General features: G+C 32.4%; 1 protein-coding gene across 5 annotated transcripts in view; it reads left to right on the top strand.

Annotated features, from left to right (window-relative positions):
* LOC100328985 (LIM homeobox protein cofactor) overlaps window positions 1-19,492 on the top strand; it is a 56,338-nt gene extending 36,846 nt beyond the window's left edge. The window contains exons 5-12 of one of the 5 annotated variants that reach the window (XM_085504523.1): window positions 3,765-3,867; window positions 8,422-8,594; window positions 8,913-9,035; window positions 11,045-11,134; window positions 12,884-13,007; window positions 14,282-14,344; window positions 15,258-15,433; window positions 17,086-19,492. In XM_085504523.1, coding sequence (XP_085360649.1) covers window positions 3,765-3,867; window positions 8,422-8,594; window positions 8,913-9,035; window positions 11,045-11,134; window positions 12,884-13,007; window positions 14,282-14,344; window positions 15,258-15,433; window positions 17,086-17,322 — 1,089 coding nt within the window. In that variant the 3' untranslated portion in view covers window positions 17,323-19,492. Of the gene's footprint in view, window positions 1-3,758; window positions 3,868-8,421; window positions 8,595-8,912; window positions 9,036-11,044; window positions 11,135-12,883; window positions 13,008-14,281; window positions 14,345-15,257; window positions 15,434-17,085 lie in introns of all 5 variants that reach the window. The other 4 variants (XM_085504524.1, XM_085504522.1, XM_085504525.1 and 1 more) reach the window with 4 other exon arrangements.
* Window positions 19,493-20,306: the final 814 nt, after the last annotated feature.

The following is a 20,306-nucleotide window of genomic DNA, read 5'->3' as shown; positions in this document are numbered from 1 at the left end:
TTATTTGACATAATACAGTAATTGTTTTATTTGACATAATACAGTAATTGTTTTATTTGACATAATACAGTAATTGTTTTATTTGACATAATACAGTAATTGTTTTATTTGACATAATACAGTAATTGTTTTATTTGAGTTCATGTCATGAACTAAGGATAACTGTGATTTGATTTCTGTAACATCTGTTTCAACTGAAAAAATGTTTCATCAGAAATTTGGACTGATTTGTCAAGTTAGTTTAGATACTGTGCACTGCCTTCAGTGTTAATAATTGATATTAATATACATATAGTCTAAAGTAATGACCCAGTGAAATGGACATAATCACTGCAGTGAATTACACTGTATAATTAAAATGAAAACAGTTGTAGAAACTAATCTGAGTACATCATCATCGTCAGTTTTCATTTTCTGTAACTAAGATTAGATTATTTCTTCATTTAAAGTCACTACTTATTCATGAATAATAACTACCTCTGCATTTTAGTCATCCAATTCTCTGATTCAGTGTTCTACATTAGTCAGTAGTCAGTCAGTTGTCTGTAGTATTTTATCTTGAGTATTCTCAGTAAACCATATAGCGAATATTCTCCTCAGTAAAAGTTTAAGTTTACAGTAAATTTGTTTTTAGCTCCGCTGTCGAAAAGTCATCACACGTCGCTGTCAACTTTACAATTTCAATTTCTTTTTCGAAACCTCAAGTCAGAATGTTTTCAAATTTGATATGCAAGTACCTTGGATGGTCCTTTCTAAGATTTGTTCATTTCATGTCAAAATCTCAAATTGTCTATTTTGGTGAATATTTTTGTCATTTTTGGTAAAAAGTGATAAAAAGGCATTATCAATAATACTGCATTTATACTATGGGACATGCATCTCCAATATATGTATAAGCATCTGTGATCTCCTTGTATTATTAACTAATTTGCATAACAATAGTATATGTTAATCACTTCTATTGTATTTATTGTTACGCTGAATATTGTTATAATGGCTTTGGGAGAAACCTGAAGCACACATAAACCAAACATAAATCATTGAAATCCTTCTTACTTTGACCACAGCCTTGCCTAAGTAAGTGCATGCACTAAGAGCAAATATATAACTTTTTTTTCATTTGCCTAAAAGTGTGGTCCTAATTTTAACAGAATTAAACTTATTTTAAAAATTACCGTATTGTTCTATAAATAGTGTTGCAACGGTGTTTCTATGGGGAAAGCAATATTTTAATTTAAACATATGCAATTAATGGTTTATATGTACTTCTATTGTTGTGTGCTTTCAAGTAGAGCTAATACAGTATTGTAAAATGACTAATTTTCACTGGGTTTAAATATTGCTGATTTACTATTTCAGGCATATTCAATGGGTATTAAAGTCATGGTTTTATCATTTAGCTAATGTGTTCTATGCTGGGTTTTAATTTAGCGCATTTTCTAATCAGCGAAATAAGCAAAATTAAAACCCAGTAAATAATTAACCCTTTTACAATATACCAGTACACCAACTATAATTTTGTTCTGAAAACGAAGCAAGCAAAGTTATAAAGAAGGTTACATGCATGTACAGTAGTTTGAACCAAGTCTGCTTTTATCAACTTAGCAAAATGAATCTACATAATTTTTCAGCAGTTTTTAAAAATTATGCTAATTTGATTACAAATTAAGAAATATTGATACATACATAAATTTGCGAAATTGTTACACCAGAATTTGGCCGGGAAAGTATAGCATTCAAAAGATAATTAAACCAAATTTGAAGATATTTGAAATTTTTTTTATCAAGAAAAAATAAAAAGCTAGTCAGCAATTGGCGTAGATAGAAAAAAATTAGCGTATATAATTCTAAGAATTATTTAATATTGCTGAACTGAATTTGTTTGAATTAACCATCTAAACAGATTTTTTCTTTAAAATTCAAAAAACAATTGTTCATTAGCACCTGTAGTATTATCCACTCGTTAGAAGTTTAATGAAATTATGGTTGATAAACACATATATTTTTACAAGATGGAATTACACCAGTGGGTATTCAGTTTCAGGCTGGCATTTTTGTTTGGAGTATGAATATTAATTTGTGTTGTATGTTTTGTGTTATATTTGTGACAAGATCGCTGGATAATATTTTTGTTAATTCACAGCAATCATTTTAATGTGGAAATCTGTAAATGAATCAATTGAATAGATGTGCATGTCATAATTTAGTCCAATTATATTTGTCTTTCTTGCTTCTAATTTTATTATTCTGTCATGTTTTGTCTGTTATTGTTTTTCTAAATTATGAATGCTTTCATAAGCTTGTTGTAGCGCCTGGCATTTATGTAAATTTACAATGCAGGCAGAAATTCTGTGTAGTAGATCTTGGCAAATTGCCAAGTTTTTAAAACATGGCTGACTATAAGTGGTAGCAGTGCAGTGTGGGAGGGATTGAAGGAGAAACTATAAGCAATAAATTATTTTTTATTTAATTTCAAGTATTATTCTGCAGCTGATAAATGTTTGCCTTATTTCACAATAAATATTGTCCTTTGTCTTTTTTTATCATTTGCCCATATTTGGTAGTTTCATGTCCATAAAAGGCTTGGCCATGGTCAAATTTGTGATGTCATGAATAAAGCTCAAAATTTGCTTCATGCATACATTGTATTTGTTCAAATTTATCTCACTAAAATATTTGAAATGTTGAAGCTACTTGAATAGTGCATCCACAAATATGCTTGACTTTGTAATTTTATAATGCTATCATGTTTTAGATAACAAAAATAAAATTGTATTGTCAGTAGGCAAATTTCTGAGAATATTAACAACAGTTGGTTACCATGGATATTTCATCATCTTTTGCAGGTGATTACAAATTGAAGAAACATTTCTTAGTGAGCTGATGTTTTGAACTTTAACAATGCTTTAGCATATATATCCACTGGACTATGCTTTAGTTTCACAATAGACACATTTCCAATAACTAAAGTGTTTTGAAGTGAAATCACATCGTGCTTCTTAACATTCTGAATCCCATCATTTTTTTTCACCAAAATGTTGGTTCAACATCCTGTACAAATTTTGAACTAAATTTCTGAAAAAAAAATATTTTTGACAATAGTTGCCAACAAATTTTGATCAAGATCTGAATGGAATGGAAACTTGTGTGCAGTTGGTTTAAAATTTGAAGAAATTACGAAAATGATGGCATTGTGCGAGTTAAATCATAAAAGTTGTGAGCATTACTGCTGGTGATAACAGTTTATACTTGTATCGGTAGTATGTGTTATGTAGATATAAAATGATTCATCATTGAGAGAGGAATGAAACAATCTCAAGGCCAGGCTCTGTTCTTGAATATTTAATATACACCACTTCAGACATTAAAAAAATATTAGTTGCATTTTGTAATAATCCAAACAGTCTACTAGATTAATTATGCAATGTTATAAATAACTAATATGCGAGGTAGTATTATTTACTACAGGTAAAAAAAAAACACGTACACTTTAAAATCTGTAAACTTACAGAGCCGCAGACCTCTGTTGAAATTTGCTTTTCTGAATCCTACAGAAAGATTCTTGTGTAGAAAACATGTAAAAGAAAAAATTTAGAAGAAAAAAAATTAAGTACTTTCAAAAAACATGCATAACTTCTACGTTATCAGAAAATCCCTTCATGTCAAATTAAGATGGTTAATTCACTGGTTATGTTTCTTTCTGTTTTTTTTTTCACTCCAATTCTCAGTGTGTCGTATTCTGTTTTATTTTTTCAAAGGTGCAGGAGAGTGATAATTTATGGTGGGATGCGTTTGCATCAGAATTTTTTGAAGACGATGCCAGTTTAACGTTATCATTCTGTCTTGAAGATGGACCAAAAAGATACGGTAAGTGATATTCCTTGTCACTATCATCTCTTTGTTTCAGACGCTTCTCTTCTCCCAACTCGTCAATACGTCACATTATTTAGTTTTTGTAATCAAATATTGACTGAACACGACCATAGGTTAGGTGTAATTCATTGACCCACTGAGAATTTAAAATGTTTCAATTTTAAAATGTGTAAAATGAGTAGCTATCCTAGTAATAGTATCCCCGTTGTGCCTTTGTAACATGTAAATAAACCAGGGATTTGCCACCTTAGTATATCAACACGTGTTGTTGTTCAGATTGTATCAATCTGGATTATAATAAGTATTAAAATTATAACATTTGTGCATTCTACACAATACATGTACACAATGACATCATGCTATTTTTACAATAAGAAATTAGTATCTCAAGTCAAATCCCACCGTCTGTGTAACATTTAAAAGTCAAAGCAATTGCACTATTGGATGAAAGATAATATTTAGCTGCCTAGGGAGTCTCACTTACCATACATAATCACTTGAGGTGTCTCTTGACAAACCTTCAGTTTTTACCCTCATAGGTTGTCATGGCAATTCAAGATCCATGATGTAGATAGTTGTATTTTATTCATTTGTTATAATATGTCTATGGTTACGATACTTTATTCTCCCTCGGCACCCGTCATTACGGGTAATTTACAATAATGCTTAATAAATTTAATTTTAATTTTGTCTTGTACACAAATTTCTCCAGTTTTTGTAATTTGTTTCTTTAGTGTATGGTCAACTCCTTGTTTACCTTATTACATGTATAGGCTACTGTACCATTGCCTTGTGAGTTCTCGGACACGGCGACAATTGTGCCTTATAATATTCCAGAAAGCAATTGGTCAATGACGAATCATAAATATGTTCAGTCTTGATGACTGAGACAGCGACTGAGATAATTGTTGACATCAGCTTGCATACTGTAAAATTCACATGTATTCCAATCATAGTCAACTGGTCATACTGTGTTTCGTCGGCTTTATGAAATCCTAATTTTATATTTTATCCAACATTTTCTATTGGCTCCAAAAGTAAAACACACCATATCTTTATGCTACATCTAATACATGCGTATAATGTTAATCCCATTACAAGATTGTAACAGCATGTCATCCATGTTTCCATCTATCCTATAATTTTATAATTTGCTCTACAATTTTCCTGAATCTTGTAAGAATATAGTCTTCTCATTGGTTTTAATGTCTATTTTTCACATATATTTATTCATTCGCTTTTTTAATCCCTCAGGATTATATTTTGTTGATCGGGTTGAGGTAATTGTGTCCATTTTTATGGCTTACTTGGATTAAATCATTTGTCTTTTGTCTCATACAGCAAAGCAGTAAACTTGCTATTAATATTAACAGCTTTAAAATCATCATGGTTAATTTTTTTTCTCTTTGGAAAGTTCAAGGTTGGGGTAACAATTATAACAATGAAACAGTAGATGAATATAGAAAACCTGTCTCTATAAGAAATATTTTCTGTACTAACATCTGGTCAGCAGTTTTGAAGTGGTATTGTAAATTTCATCTATTTTTAACTTATCTAGGCTGAACTGAATCAGAACTGATGTAGATTTTTTTGAAAAAAATCACGTTTTGTTTTATCAGACCGTATATCTACTTGAATCACATTAGTAATCATAATTTACCAATTTTTCGCATAAGGCATTTCCACATACATGTACGGTCAATTATGGCTATTTCATTGTCTTTCATGGACTGCAAAATGAGTCAGAAATAGCAGATATTTTTAAACCCTTAGAATTATGAATATTGTAAGTCAAATTTTCATAAATTGTAAACATTTCACTGAATTTTGCAAAATTTCATCATCGTGAATATTTTTAAATCGAGAAATCATGGAAATTTATCAAAATAAAAATTTGAATGTTCGATTACAAAAAAAAATGAATAGATTTTTTGAGAAACAAACATATTTTATTTGAATATTCCAACATTGTTACTGTTAGTCACATATGAGTCACATGACTACTTCTATTCTGCTTAGCTTTTCACAAACTCTAACAAAAGACTCACTCCGAAGATCAGCAATTGCCTCAATTTTGGAACAAAAAAAAAGCTGCCATAATTTGTACATGTCTCAGCATGGCGTGTTTGTGCGATTCATAAATACCAAAGGTCGGTCCAATTATTTTACTGTGTAATATTGATAAAAACAAGCTAGCTGGTGTCTGTGTGTCGAATTTGGTCTATTTAAATCAAGGGATAATAATAAGCTTCCAAACCTAAACTTTGAGTTTACTTGTGCTTACCTTTTTTTACCTCCATTGTTGACAGAATGGAGCTACATGTGTGTAGTTGTCAACTTCAAATTTTCTATTTCTTCTGAAAAGCAATAGCCATATTGCTTTGATACTTTCCTGGAAGGTATTTTGTGTGGGTTTCTGTCAGATTTTGTGATGATAACTTGTATTCTCTAATTTTAGTGAATATTTTTGAGTTGTTGAAACAGCTAAGACGATTATATTGATAGTCTATATTTGTGGGACATTAAGTCATATTAGTATATGCACTTTGATTTATTTTTCATTTCATTGACCTTTGACTGGTTTCCCAAAAACTACTAAAAATAAACATTTGACCATGTCATTAACCGTTTCTCAGGTATGCTTGGCCCAATTTATTCAAACTTGGCATGATGTTTTATAATTTGATTAAAATTGGACGACAGGTGACCATGTTTGTTTTATTTTATGCGTCTTTAGCCATTTCTTCAACGTGCCTAGACATATTTTGTGTCTTCAAAGTTCAATTCAGTCAAATACAAATATGGACTTGAAAACTAAAGTTGCCAAATGATGATGCAACTATCTCTAGCAAGAGAAAATTAATACATTATTTGAAATAACAATTTCTGTCATGACTTATTGTCTTGAATCATTAAAATATTACTGATTTCAACCAAACACACATCTCTGTAATTTATTTAAGTGCATACACAACTTGGGGATTGCGTTAACCCCATATTTTGCTTCCCGGACTCCAATTATTGAAGAGGGACCCCAGTTTTTCAGGCATGCTGGGGTCTAATCTCTAATAAAGTTATCCAGAGTAAAATTTCAATTACTTAAAATTTTGTAAGTGGGACTCGGTTGCTGAGACACTAGCGCAAACCCTGAATTACTGTCTTGAACTATTGGAGCAAATATTGTACATTAAAAGTAATAGGATTTTCTATCAATGTATTTCACCATGTTACGCACACATGTTATGTGATTCTGAAATTTTGTGTTGTACTTATGTCTAAACACTATGTTGATGTCAAATGTAGCAACAATGTAGCCTATTATATTGGAATCAATATATGTCACTCGCTGATTTCACATTCTTTCATAGATTGCAATGGTAAATTTCATGTGTTTTTTTGCCATAATTCAGTCTGTTATAACATACATCATAATGCATACAACAGAACGGGATGAAAAATAATAAAGTTTAAATAAGAAATACCGCCACATTTAGTTTAATCCTGTCATTGGTGTTCTTGTAATAATTGTTCAATCAGATACTGTGTAAGATCCTCATAAATAACATTGTCAACTGCTAAGTTTGCTCCTGGTTTTAGGATTACATAATCATCAAATCATGTTTCTAAGCATTTTTACAAAAGACCATACTCCATACTAAACAATCATGTACATGTAGTAAGCAATTCAATGTCTACCAAAGTCATTTTTATTGTCCAGATAACACATGATATCATTATAAACATTTGTTTGTATTCATCCCTGAGACGTTGCTCTGTTTTGCAAGTAAATATAAATTTAGCCATTGTGATATGAAGTACTGTGGGGGGCTTTCACTTTCAAAATTTGAACCCATACATCTATACTTCCCTCTATATTTATCATGTATTAATATTGTGTAGCAGTATTGAACAAAGTAAACTGCCATAATTACTTTATTAGTAACATATGTTTTTATGTAAATAACAGAGGTGTTTATTTTATCAAAATAAGCTACATTTCAATGATTTAATATTCATGCAATTTTGGGTTTATTATACACTTCTATTGAAAATATGGTATTATCATATTTAGTAAAATCAAGCCATTTTACACCCTATATAAAATTTGAAACTTATTAAGTAAATGCTCCTTATTAATCTTTGAGTAATAATCAGATGGCATTTACAAGTGTGTTCATCTGGCCTGAATAGATTTAAATAAATATTTGCATTACCAAATTGTTTTTGACTTTAAACTACTGAGCTGTAAACTTAAATACTGATAAAATGTTTCTTGGCTGCTGCCCTGCTGTGAAATTTACCATATTTGCTCTATTTGCAATGCATGCACATGCATAAATAACAGAGCTGTCAAAATAACTCCTATTTTAATTATCCAGCTTACACTGAATAAGTTTGTTGGTTTATGTGCATTTTTATTGGAGTTGTATTTCAAGGTAATTATGGACATGACTTAATAAATAATGCTCATCTTTTTTATCAAGTGTTTTTAAAACTTTATGAAAAACAGTCATTAGTGTGCTATCCGCTCTTTATTTTGTTCAACAGCAATTGGTAGGACGCTTATACCTCGCTATTTTCGAAGTATATTTGAAGGGGGAGTGACTGATTTGTATTATATTCTTAAGCACCCTAAGGAGTCTTTTCATAACACAACAATTACGTTAGATTGTGATCAAGCAACCATGATAACGCATCATGGTAAACCTATGTTTACAAAGGTAAGACATCTGTTATTTACTGTTTTGTTAAATAATAGATTTAATTTGTTTACAAAATATTGCAAAAAGTCATTGGAAAAAAAAAAAGTGACTCTAAATAAACAAACAAAAAACACCCTTCCACTGCTGTAAAGTTTCATGAATTTTTCCTTTCTTTACAAACGGAATTTGTTTTGTGAAATAAACATTGTACTTTGTTTTTCTGCAATTCTTCTTCATCTGTCATACTTGTTGCATATTCTTCAAATATTCTTGTCATTTTCATGAAATAGTTCGATTCAATGATAAATAATGGCAGTTTGGCTTATTTTTCCTTAGGTTTGTACAGAAGGACGATTAGTTTTGGAGTTCACATTTGATGACCTAATGAGAATACGTTCCTGGCATTTTGCAATACGACAACACAGGGAATTGATACCACGGAGCGTCATAGCAATGCAGGTCAGTTTGCGTCAACTCCAATATTGTTCATTGCATGTATAAACCCTTACATAATTCATCTCTCCAGTTTGCCCGTAGAATTCCCCACAATGCACTTTGAATGCATCATCTTGAGCCATCTGTAAATATACAAGATGTTTGATATGTTTATGGTAGTTGTTAAGAAACTGCATGGAGAACCTTTTTTTTTTCATTGTAACTTTGAGCCTAGGCATCATTAAATGGGAGAATCAAAACAAATGAAGTATCATATATAAAATTTATTTTCATAGACAAAGAAACTGTATTTTTGCTGAAATGTTTGAAAAATGTGACCTCTTGACCTTTACTTTTTTTGTTGGATAGAAAGCGAGTCCTATTTAAAAAAATCAATTAGCCTATGCGAAAATGGAAGCAGTTCAAAGGTTTAGAAAGGTTAATATAAATTGCAAATATATTTCTGATTTAGGTCATGATAAGAAAATTTTCTTGCAGATTTTGCATTTTGTTTATATATTAACAACACAATCATATTTCTAGTATGATAATATTGCAGCAATTTTTGTTCGGGATTGTTTCTGTCTAGTCTATTTTTGTCACAATGTCTTGTTGCCAAGGGAACACAGTTAGTTGCCGAGCGATGTGTCATGAATTTTTAATTACACTGAAGTCAGAAGAATTAAGCAACGTTGTTTTTTTGTGCGCAAAACTTATAATTCTACATGAATCAGATTTGTTTCCTTTTGTTGCCATAAAAATTCCAAAATCAATTATTTTTTCTTGGAATTTTGTAATGCTCAAATAATTTTGGTTTATTGTGACATATTAAAAAAAAAAATGGAAAGCTATTTTTCTGATCATTTTGCATGTTGCATGATTATAAATTGTTTTTTCGTTTGAATAGTTTGACGTGAAGTAGACTAACCCTGGATGACCGCTGTGATCAGAGAAATGCGCAAACCTATTCCCAACTGTGTTCAAATATTTCAATGTGGCCTGAATTATGTTGTTGTACAAGTACAAAGTACAAAGGCGCCCTCAACCAGTTGAAGTTAGGGTCTGACTGTGAGGGCGCTGTCAAATGAAATTATATGCTTTGTGGAAAAAATTGTGAACATTGAATTGAATTACGTTCTCTGGTTATAAATGTGTAGTGAACCTATTGGGTATACCAGGCATATATGCGTACAATATTGCATTGTGGGTACAAGCAAGATTTGTATATCTCACACACCCTGAAGATGTGCTGTAATGTTGTAACCTGTATATATAGTATATTGATATGTAAATACTTCGTGTGTCTACCTTTATTCAGTGTCCGGGGACTGAGCAGTTATTGGTGCCATGCATTTCATTTTGTTTTTCATATTGAAGTAAAAATTTTCATAATTGTTGGCCATGGCTAACTAGTGAAAATGAAGTCAATTTAAAAGCACTGTGAATTCTTGTTATTTGGCTGAACGAAAGGTTCTATCAAATAAATAACAAAAAACAAATATAAAGTTGGGTACCCACACTATGGAAATAATGACGTTATGATTACCCCATGTGTTGAACCTTTCTCTGGTATCTATTTCAAATGAAATATTGGTTAAAATACAAATACTATTTCGGATGTTTTTACCTATAACTTTAACTATCTTGTCACAGTGAATACTGTGAAACACATTGAAATAGCTACATGTCATTTTAGCAAATTTGACTAAATACATGAATTTACAAAATCTCAATTTAGCTAAAATGCCAATAATCTCATCGTGAGAATATACTTTATTCTAAATCAGCGACATCTTGAATTAGCGAAATTACAGGTTAGCTAAATTAGCTAAAATGACATGCTAGCTAAAAGATGTGTTTTAAAGTAGTTTATGAAATCCCTGTGTCAAAATTCCCTTCTTTATATATAAGAACAAGGGGTGTGGCACCTATTAGCTGAACTCATGTGCACTGGACACTGACATCCCTCACACACCTTCTTTTTCAATCCATGTGATTTTGTTCTCAATTTTTGCATGCCTGCATATTTTCAGTATCACTCACAAGACCCTCAAATGCTAGAACAGCTATCCAAGAACATCACCAGGCAGGGACTTACCAACCAAACTTTAAATTATCTCCGGGTAAGCTTTTTCCAAGTTCACTTCCCTCCTGTGCCGTTCTGCCCATGCCCCCCACGGCCATTGCCCTCTACCCCAGTGATAGCTATTATTTGTCGCTATTATTCTAATTCCACGTGTGTACATGTTTGCAGTACCACACACAGGATCCTCACATGTTAGAGCACATGTCCAAAAATGTGACCAGACTTGGTTTCACAAACTACACTCTAAACTACCTCCGGGTAAGGCTTTTATAGCTCTTCTGTGTTTTACAATGTATTTACCACCCGTAACTGAGCTAATATCTCCACTGGCAACTACTTTTATCTTTATAAAATGGAATTTATTTTTTTAAATTGCTGTTTCCTGAACATTGTGAATTGTCATCAGCAGTTAAACGATGGATGCTTCCTTTTCTAGTTGAAGAATGCTAGCCTAAAACAACGATACTGTAAACCGCATTAATTTTGCAAAAGGCACATTTAAAAAAAAACAACACTTTTTTAGTCAGTCAAAATTGCAAAATTTTGTAGCAGTTGAAATTTCGTTGGAGTCTAAAGTCACAAGGAGTTTTGTTTAATATTGTTCTCATGAACATCTTCAAAATTCGGAAATTCTTTACAACAAAATGTGTAATTTACAGTATATCAGTATTGCCATGGAATTGTTTAGTGAAGCATGGGTTCTATTATTTATTTGTGTGGGTTTATTTAGCTGTCTGACTATACTAGCTGAATTGCATTGATGTGGGTTGACAAATCCCATAGCCTTTTAAGTTGTAGACTGAGCTATGAACTTAACTATAGGCCGTCGCACTGTAATGTCATTTGTTTACATTTTTGCCAATAGCGAATATCTGATGATAAATGTTCCTCACTCATCTACACTGGCTTATTATCTGTTGTGACAACGTCACCCATACGTTGGTTTATTAACAGGGACATATACATGTATATATAATAACATCCACAGTAAACAACGCCATCATTTTATCTTTGGATGCAAACAACCAAATCTTGTCAATCAACCACCCACTACGACAAGCAAGCGAGCAAAACGTAAACATGCGTGGCGACGTCCTAAAGTTCAGCTGTAAAATGTCATCTATAAAAGAAAAAAAAAAACGAATTTATTTTCTTGGCCCATTGTCAACACTGTTCTATCATATTCACTTTCATTTGTTTCTTTTTTTATAATAGGCATATAAAATCATAAAATGACATTTGATTCAATTTTGATGCAGTTCTTGAGAAATAAGTTGATACTCGGTTTCTCAAAATCTTATTTAAGGTCAAACAGCTAAAGAAACCATTGTTTTGTACTTTGTTTATATTTCAACTATTTCTTATTTGTACATTAATGGATGTACTCTGCAATGACCTCACCTGTGTAGAATACAGTAGCACCTTTCACAAAATAAACTCTCATAATCTTACCATAAGTTTTTAAACAATTCTAATAAATATCTGTTGATAGTTGAAAATTTTGACCCAAATTAACAAAGAAATTATTGAAAAATACACTAAAACGTACAAAATGTTGCAACCAATTACATGTATTGGCAAAAATGTTATCATTTAGGGTAAATACTGACTCTATTTTGAATAAAATATAATAACCCATTGTTAAAGAAAAACTTTACTGGATTACATTTGTTCTTTTTGTTTATACATGAATATTTTATGAAAATTGAAATGTGGGTAATGTTGCTCACAATGCATTGATCATAGTGTGAAATTAATGACAATTTTTACTGTTTTCCTCTGTCAGTTGTGTGTGATATTAGAACCAATGCAAGAGTTGATGTCAAGGCATAAAGCTTACAGCCTTAGTCCTAGAGATTGTCTTAAAACGACACTCTTCCAGAAATGGCAAAGAATGGTTGCACCACCAGGTATTCATTGTTTGTTTGTTTGTGTATGTGTGTGTGTGTGTGTGTGTGTGTGTGTGTGTGTGTGTGTGTGTGTCTGTCTGTCTGTCTGTCTGTCTGTCTGTCTTTTTCTTTTTTTCTGTGCCTGCATACAGCATTCTTGCAGAGAACCAATTGAGTGTCACTTTATTTAATGTAATCCATTTTAATGCAGGATTTCATCTTATAAAAACAAATTCAAGCAACCACAGTTTTACTTTGTTTACTTTGCAAATTTTTCTTTAATTTGACAAAGCAGGTGAAGCAGATAAACTTAACATTCTGATTTCCCTGTATTTAGGACCTCAGTGAAAGTTTTACTGTTACAATATTTTTCAATTTTCACAAATAAGGAAAAATATTTGTTGCATAAAATGTTACTGTCTATCTTGTTCTCTGGAAGAATGCTGTGTAGACTTCTGGGTAATACTGCCCTCTAGTGTGTGGTGTGGATTGTGAGAGAAAGGAAATGTATTAACAGGCTTTGGTTGTTAAAACAAAAGGGTTATAAGGTGAAATGCATTTCATTCTAAACAAGCACAGAAGTATCTAAAATTGTCAATGTGTGAATGAATGAATGAATGAATGAATGAATGAATGAAAAAAGGAATGAATGAATGAATGAGTGTGTGTGTGTGTGTTTGTTTTATGTGTGTCATCATCATCGTCATGACAGCCAATTCACTGCCATCATCATCATCATTACAGCCAATTCCAATTCACTCTGCCGCCATCATATAGTAATGTTTTGTTTGAAAATGATAATTTGTAATTGGTGTAAAATAATTAGTTTAACAAACTAAACTATTTTTATTATTTATTTTTTGTGTTTGTGTTGCATACTAATAATATTTTTGTAGCTTTAGCTGATTAGTTTAGTTATGTGTTGACACATGGCTCATGAAGCCTGTTTCTGCCTTGCTTTCATCCATCAAATTTCATCACGTTTTTGTTTAAAAAAAAGGTAAACATTAAAAACAAAATTCTGGCACTAAAATTTTGCTATTTTGATTTTTTCCTTTGTACGTACCTTCCCCTGAACCTTCATATGAATACTGCACCATTTCCTGTTTGCGAACACCCCTTGTGTGAAACCCCCTAACTAAGTTTTCCAAGCAAATGAGAGCAAATCAGAAATACTCTAAAGGAGTCATGTGACCTATGTTTCTGTCCTTTTTTTTTCTAAAGAAAGAAAAAGTCAATTTATGAGCAAACATGCGAACCTTGCCAACCTTCCTATCCCCTTTTTGGCCTTGTAGATAATTTGCAAGACTTTTCGCCGGGTGACACTTACATAGCAAAAGGAAAACACAAAATGAGAGGTAAGGCATATCCTGAATATGGAGCCGCTCTGATGTACATTCACTGGCATTGCACAAGTGCCATTCAGCCACTGAAACTGTTGTCCATATATTTATTTTTTGTTGTTAAAATTTTCAACTTTATAGCCACTCACTTTTTGATATCGCCTTCTTATTGTTTGTCTACAAATGGACTAGTGCGATTAGGGCTGGATCAGGATTTTGCGAAAAACTGTCAAATGAAAGGTGGTCACATGGCTCCTGTGTGAACGATAATGTCTGTAGAAAGTTATGAATTTTAGGTTTAAAGTTTATGGTCGAAGCATTTCTATATGGTATGGTTAATATATTTTAACTTGTTGAAGCTAATAACACGTAGGAGGCAAATGTATTATTTTTTTTCAAACTAAGATCGATACATACTGTTTAAATATTCTTCAAGGATTTGAAATGTGTTTTGTTATACATGTATGTTCACTGATTTATGAAATTAGTTCATGTTAACATAGTGTACCAATTATTTTTGTTGAATGTTGAACTTTGAGAGTGTAGTTTTATCATCATTTGGTATTATTTATTTAAAATTTTAGTACCAGAATTTGTCATTGGCAATTACTTGACCTTGACATTTTGTTAGGTAGATGATTTCAGGTGTTACTAGAAGTAGGATTGTATTATTTTGGCTGTGCTCACTACCATTCATCCTGAACACCCACAGAACATGCGTTCTGCACTGCATTGATACGTTATCTCATTATTGTTCTGTTGATCAGATTTTTTGTGATTTTTTTTTATGTCGTGACTGACATGAAACTAAATTACCTTATACATGTATATAGAAATATTGGTAAATTATAGAAATTTTTTGATATAAAATGAGTCTACTCTAAGAGAGAAAATAGCCAAATATGTGTTCTGTTTTCCTCACTTACAGAGAACAGTCGACCACCGAGTAAAAGGAGAAAGCGAAAGTCATCAGCAACGAGTGGCAGCACTCCCTCGGGTAACAACATGCCACCTCATTCTGCTTCGAATCAAGGCGCAGGCGGGAAGAAGAATAAGTCACCGGGCAACTTCCCCCTCACCTCTCAGGTTGAGAGTGTTACCACTGTATGCATCCCCTACCCTTGTTGTCTTATTATTTTCTCAGTTTTTGTTTTATTTGTTTTAACGCTTTCACATCTTTTCTTCACTGTGAGCACTGTACTAGTATTTGCCAATCACCACTTTATGCACAATGTGAAAGCTTTAAAACAGGCCTTTAGAGGTTTATTTCATTTTTGTTGTGTTCTGAGTGTCTTCTGCCTCATTTTATCCGAACGGTTTGCTTTTTATTTCCTGATTTTCTTTTGATTTCTTTATTTTCTGGGGTTTATTTTCTCAAATCATACTTTTCTCTCCTCGTTACTTACTACTCATCTGTTTTGATTTTAATTTATGTAAGGCTAAGTCAGCAGTTTTCTCCAATTCTTTTTATTTATAACTGGAACATGACAAAAAAAACACAAAAAAATATAAAAATAAAAAATGGTGAAAAAAAAACGACTAAAAGGCTAGAATGTTTGTGGTCCTATGTATGTTAATGAGAGCACATTCCACCATAGAAAACTGTTTGGCTTACTCTAGAATTGACGATCTGGTTATGACGAGTCTTTCTGTATGCTCCTGATAAACTCGCAGCTCCTGCTGACAAAGTCAACACTCCCCTGGCCACAAAAAAAACAAAACATTTTCTCAAAGGCCACAGGGTTTGTATTTTCTGAAACAATTGCTTGAAATTACCCATGATCCTTTGTTTCTCCTGTCCCATGCTGCTCTTATTTGTTAGATAGGACCTAAGGGGGCATACAGATGGAAGCTCTCAGGCCAAAGCTTTCTAGCCATCACGCTGCCATTTTGTATCAAATTCTGTCTTTAATTTAAACTCTTCAGATCGTGGAAAATAAGGTGTTGTGTCCGGTTGTTATGTTTCAAGAAATACAGGTGGAAACACTTTTCAGATTGATGTCATATTGTGTGCATTGCATTGTGGGTAGAGTGTACCAACTAGTGTTGTCTACAGGGATGTCATGTATTTGTGTTAGATTGTGTTACAGACTTTAGGATATGTAGGCCCAATTTATATCAGTCTGAGAATGCAACAGGAGTATATACCTACACAATATAAATTGCACAAAACTTTATAAAGACGTGTGGAATACAACATGTATTGAACAAGTGCTAAAGAAAAAAAAGTACAACAATTTACCGACTATTCTTTCATAAATTGTCAGGGACATGCATGCAGCTGCACTACTCTATTTGCTCTGTTAAAAGTACATTTGCTTATGAACTCAGAAAATCACATTTATGTTTGCAGTGGATAATTTTACTGCAGTAGGGATATTTTGACCTGTTTCAATCTTAATCAACTGTTTACCACAATGTTTGTTGAGTATGTGCTTTACTTTGTTTCCACCCACAATGCTTTGCAAACATAAACATGGCGTTTACATTCATTTTAAAATTGAGTTGTTTCCGTTTTCATTCTGTGTGGTTGTTTTTTTGACATTATCAATTTAACAAACCAGAAATGTGGCTCACAGAATAGTAGGCACTGATAACAGAATTTGATACACATGCCATGTTTTGCTTGTAGAATTCATGAAGGAATCAAACCCAACAGTTTGTTTCTTTCTCAGTCTTTGTAATCCTTGATACATGAATACACATTAGGGGCATTGCAATTGACTTGGATTTGTTTTTCTGTTTCCACTTTCTAGCAGGACGTCATGGTCGTAGGGGAGCCCTCACTGATGGGCGGTGAGTTTGGTGAAGAAGACGAAAGGCTAATCACCAGACTACAGAATACCCAGTATGATGCAACCAATGGCATAGATGGTGACGAAGAGTTTGAAAACTCAAATCAAAGTCCCTGGAACTCTGAACAGAAAGTACCCACAACGGTGTCGGCCCCTACTCCACAAGATCAAGAAAAAACAAGCGCCGCAACAGAGTGAAACAACACACACTGAAAGTTTCCCCTTTTTTTTATAATAAAAAGAAATGTTGCAAGAATGGTTCTGCACACTCAGGAAGATGAACGTTTCAAAGTAAATTGAATGTATTATTTTTTAGTTTCTAGGGAGGGAGAATATCTTTGGAACTTTACATTTAAAGTAAACTGTTGAGGCAGTGGTTATGAAAACAGTGTGGGTGCAGATTGTGGTGCCTGAGGGGACTATTGCATATTTTTTTAAAGTATTTAAATGGACAAATATTACTTTTTGTCACTTTATATCTTCATGTACATATTTCTTAAAAGAAAGAGCTTAAAAACAAAAAACTAGGTTGTCTGGATAGTGGTAGTGAAAATGAAGAGGATTTGAAGTTGTTTTCGATGTTACTGTTGAATTGATCTTATGTTTTACCCCACTCTATTAAACAGTTCATTCAAGTAAGAGTTGTTGGGTGATTCCATACTGTGTTATCTTTGAGGGATTGAAGAGAGAGGGGGAGGGGAGGGGAGGGGGGTTGTTCTATAGCCAGCTGGATATATTAATAAAATAAATTTTGTGTGCAATTATAGCAGAATTAAAGCCAGATTGGTTCTTGTGCAGGCAGGGTTAAGCAGTGCAGGCGGGCAACATTAATTAATGAATTAATGCTGATACTATTTATTATAAATCGGTTCCAGTATTATCTGTTTATCAAATATCTACCTTTAATACAGTGTGGGAAATTTTGTTTCAACTTCCATTTAGTGTACCATATTTCAGGATGACTGTGTTTATTACAAGTATCGCAAACAGTGTAGTCATGCATGGATACGTCACTTAACGACTTCATGACAGTGTTGTCAGCTGGAAATGCACGAGATGCAACTTTACAAAAGACTCATTTTTTTGTGACTTCCCACAGTTATCTTTGCTTTTTGGGCTTGTTAATTTATGAAAATTCTTGCCAACAACCAAGAATAGTTTTTTTCTTATGCATAAATGGAACTTGTACAATATACAAATTTGAAAGCACATATATACATTATATCCGCTACCTCTACAAGTCATGGGAGAGGTCTGAGTGTTTAGCACAGATGTCACAGTTAATGTAAACTGCTTTTATTTTCAAAAGACAAGTTTTTACAAATTGTGTCTTTTGTGGGGATCTTTGCCCAATTGCCAAGGGTTTACAAGAATGCTGCTGTGATGCGACTCACCAACAAATGTATATTTAGAGGTTTGAAACTGATGCCGTCAATTAATTTTCATAAAACAGACTTGAAAACTGGAGCTGAATGCCCGTTTTCTGGGAAAATATCGACTACCGGGTACTGGTAAATTCTGATCAATATACTGGTAATTTAGAAACTGTTGATGCAGTGACAGAAGCCTAGAGTAAAATTGCATGTTATATGCAGAATCTTTAAAATATTGATCAGTCATAATTCATTTTGGAGAAATTCCCCAAAAGTAATAGTGTCACAAGTTAACATGTACTACAGTAGCAATATGCTGGCAGTTAGATGGTTTGATACACTCTGATCTAATAAAGATAATTTGGAAAAAGTATATTACACTTCTATCTTACACTAGTTTAATTGCTACTATGACAAACAAAAAAATAATTTAGTTTCTGGAAAATGCTGGTCTATTTTCTGTCAAAATGTATTTAATTTCACTACTCTGTTACTAATTTGCATTTTGACTGTCCTACCACATAATTGTTTTTTTTTTTCTTCTCAGAACAGCCAGTCAACTCTCTGTAATAGTACATTTGTAGAGATACATTGATTGGTTCTTAATAGTAAATTAATAGCTTTATCAGTGTTTTCTTTCCCTATTTAAATTTGGTTATATTATTCCTGTACTTTTTGCAACCTGTTTGAAAGATTTCAATGTGTATTTGTAACAGTATTTTTGTACATACTTTTATGGCTATACTTTGTTTACGCTGCCCTTGGAGATAAATCAGACATGAATTATTTGTATACCATGATTGAAAGTCCTGGAATTCAATTTGAAAAAAAAAAGTTATTTTCCAAAAATTTAGCAATTGTCTTGTTTAGCTGTAGCTGTGCTGTAATATATTGCATTATTGTTGAAAAATCGTATTCATTTGCGTATGTAGAGGGCATGTTTCAAAGTCAATAAAAAGTATAAAAAAAAATTGTGAAACATTTTCTCAAAAATAGATTTGACTGTTCTGATTCATTCTTTGAGTACCTAGCTTTGATTGGTATATTTACCAAGTGTGAATGTGGTTTGCTGTGGTGATCCAACAAGTAAAATTTAAAAAAAATGCACGATATTATACTGCCATTTAACAGGTTTCACTACATGGCTGTCCTCCTTGACCATCAATTAATTGTTCATGTAAATCACATTAGAATTAGAACAAATGTACACTAATTTGCATATCTTTAAATGGTTCTAATCTGAGTAAAAAGGAAGAAAGAATCAGAAGTTTTAGGATTTAAAATTCAAATGGCATATTTCATTTATGAAATTCACAGAATAAACCGTAGCTATGAATATGAAAAACTTATAACCCACCCATAACCAAAACATCATTTATCAGTTTACAAGCAAAAGCATTTGAAATTCACATATCTGGAGACTGAATACCGTTGATGGATTTGTCTGGCCTGGGATTGAGCATCATATCTCCATTACTGCAATGGATTCACGTCAGTACAAACAACCTTTATATAAATCGGCTAATCTATGGTTAGTTATCCACTGTACCAACCATCTAGTCTCATGGAACAGGGGGTATATCTTGTGGCACTAGCCTTCTAGTCCATCAAAATAAACTCATGCATTTGGCACATATCAATTAATACTAATCTCACATTAATTTTATTGGCTGGTATTAAATAGTATGGTAATACCACATTTCCCATTAGAAGGCTGATTTCTGTTTACCATCCTAAAGCTGCAGTTTGTCATTAATGCAAGTTTACACAATTCCAATAGAAAAAAAAATATGGTATACTAACAAAATG

This window comes from Saccoglossus kowalevskii, chromosome 10, assembly GCF_978046115.1.
Source record: "Saccoglossus kowalevskii chromosome 10, keSacKowa6.1, whole genome shotgun sequence".
NCBI classification, from domain to species: Eukaryota; Metazoa; Hemichordata; class Enteropneusta; family Harrimaniidae; genus Saccoglossus; species Saccoglossus kowalevskii.
This window is presented reverse-complemented; position numbering and strand designations above follow the sequence as displayed.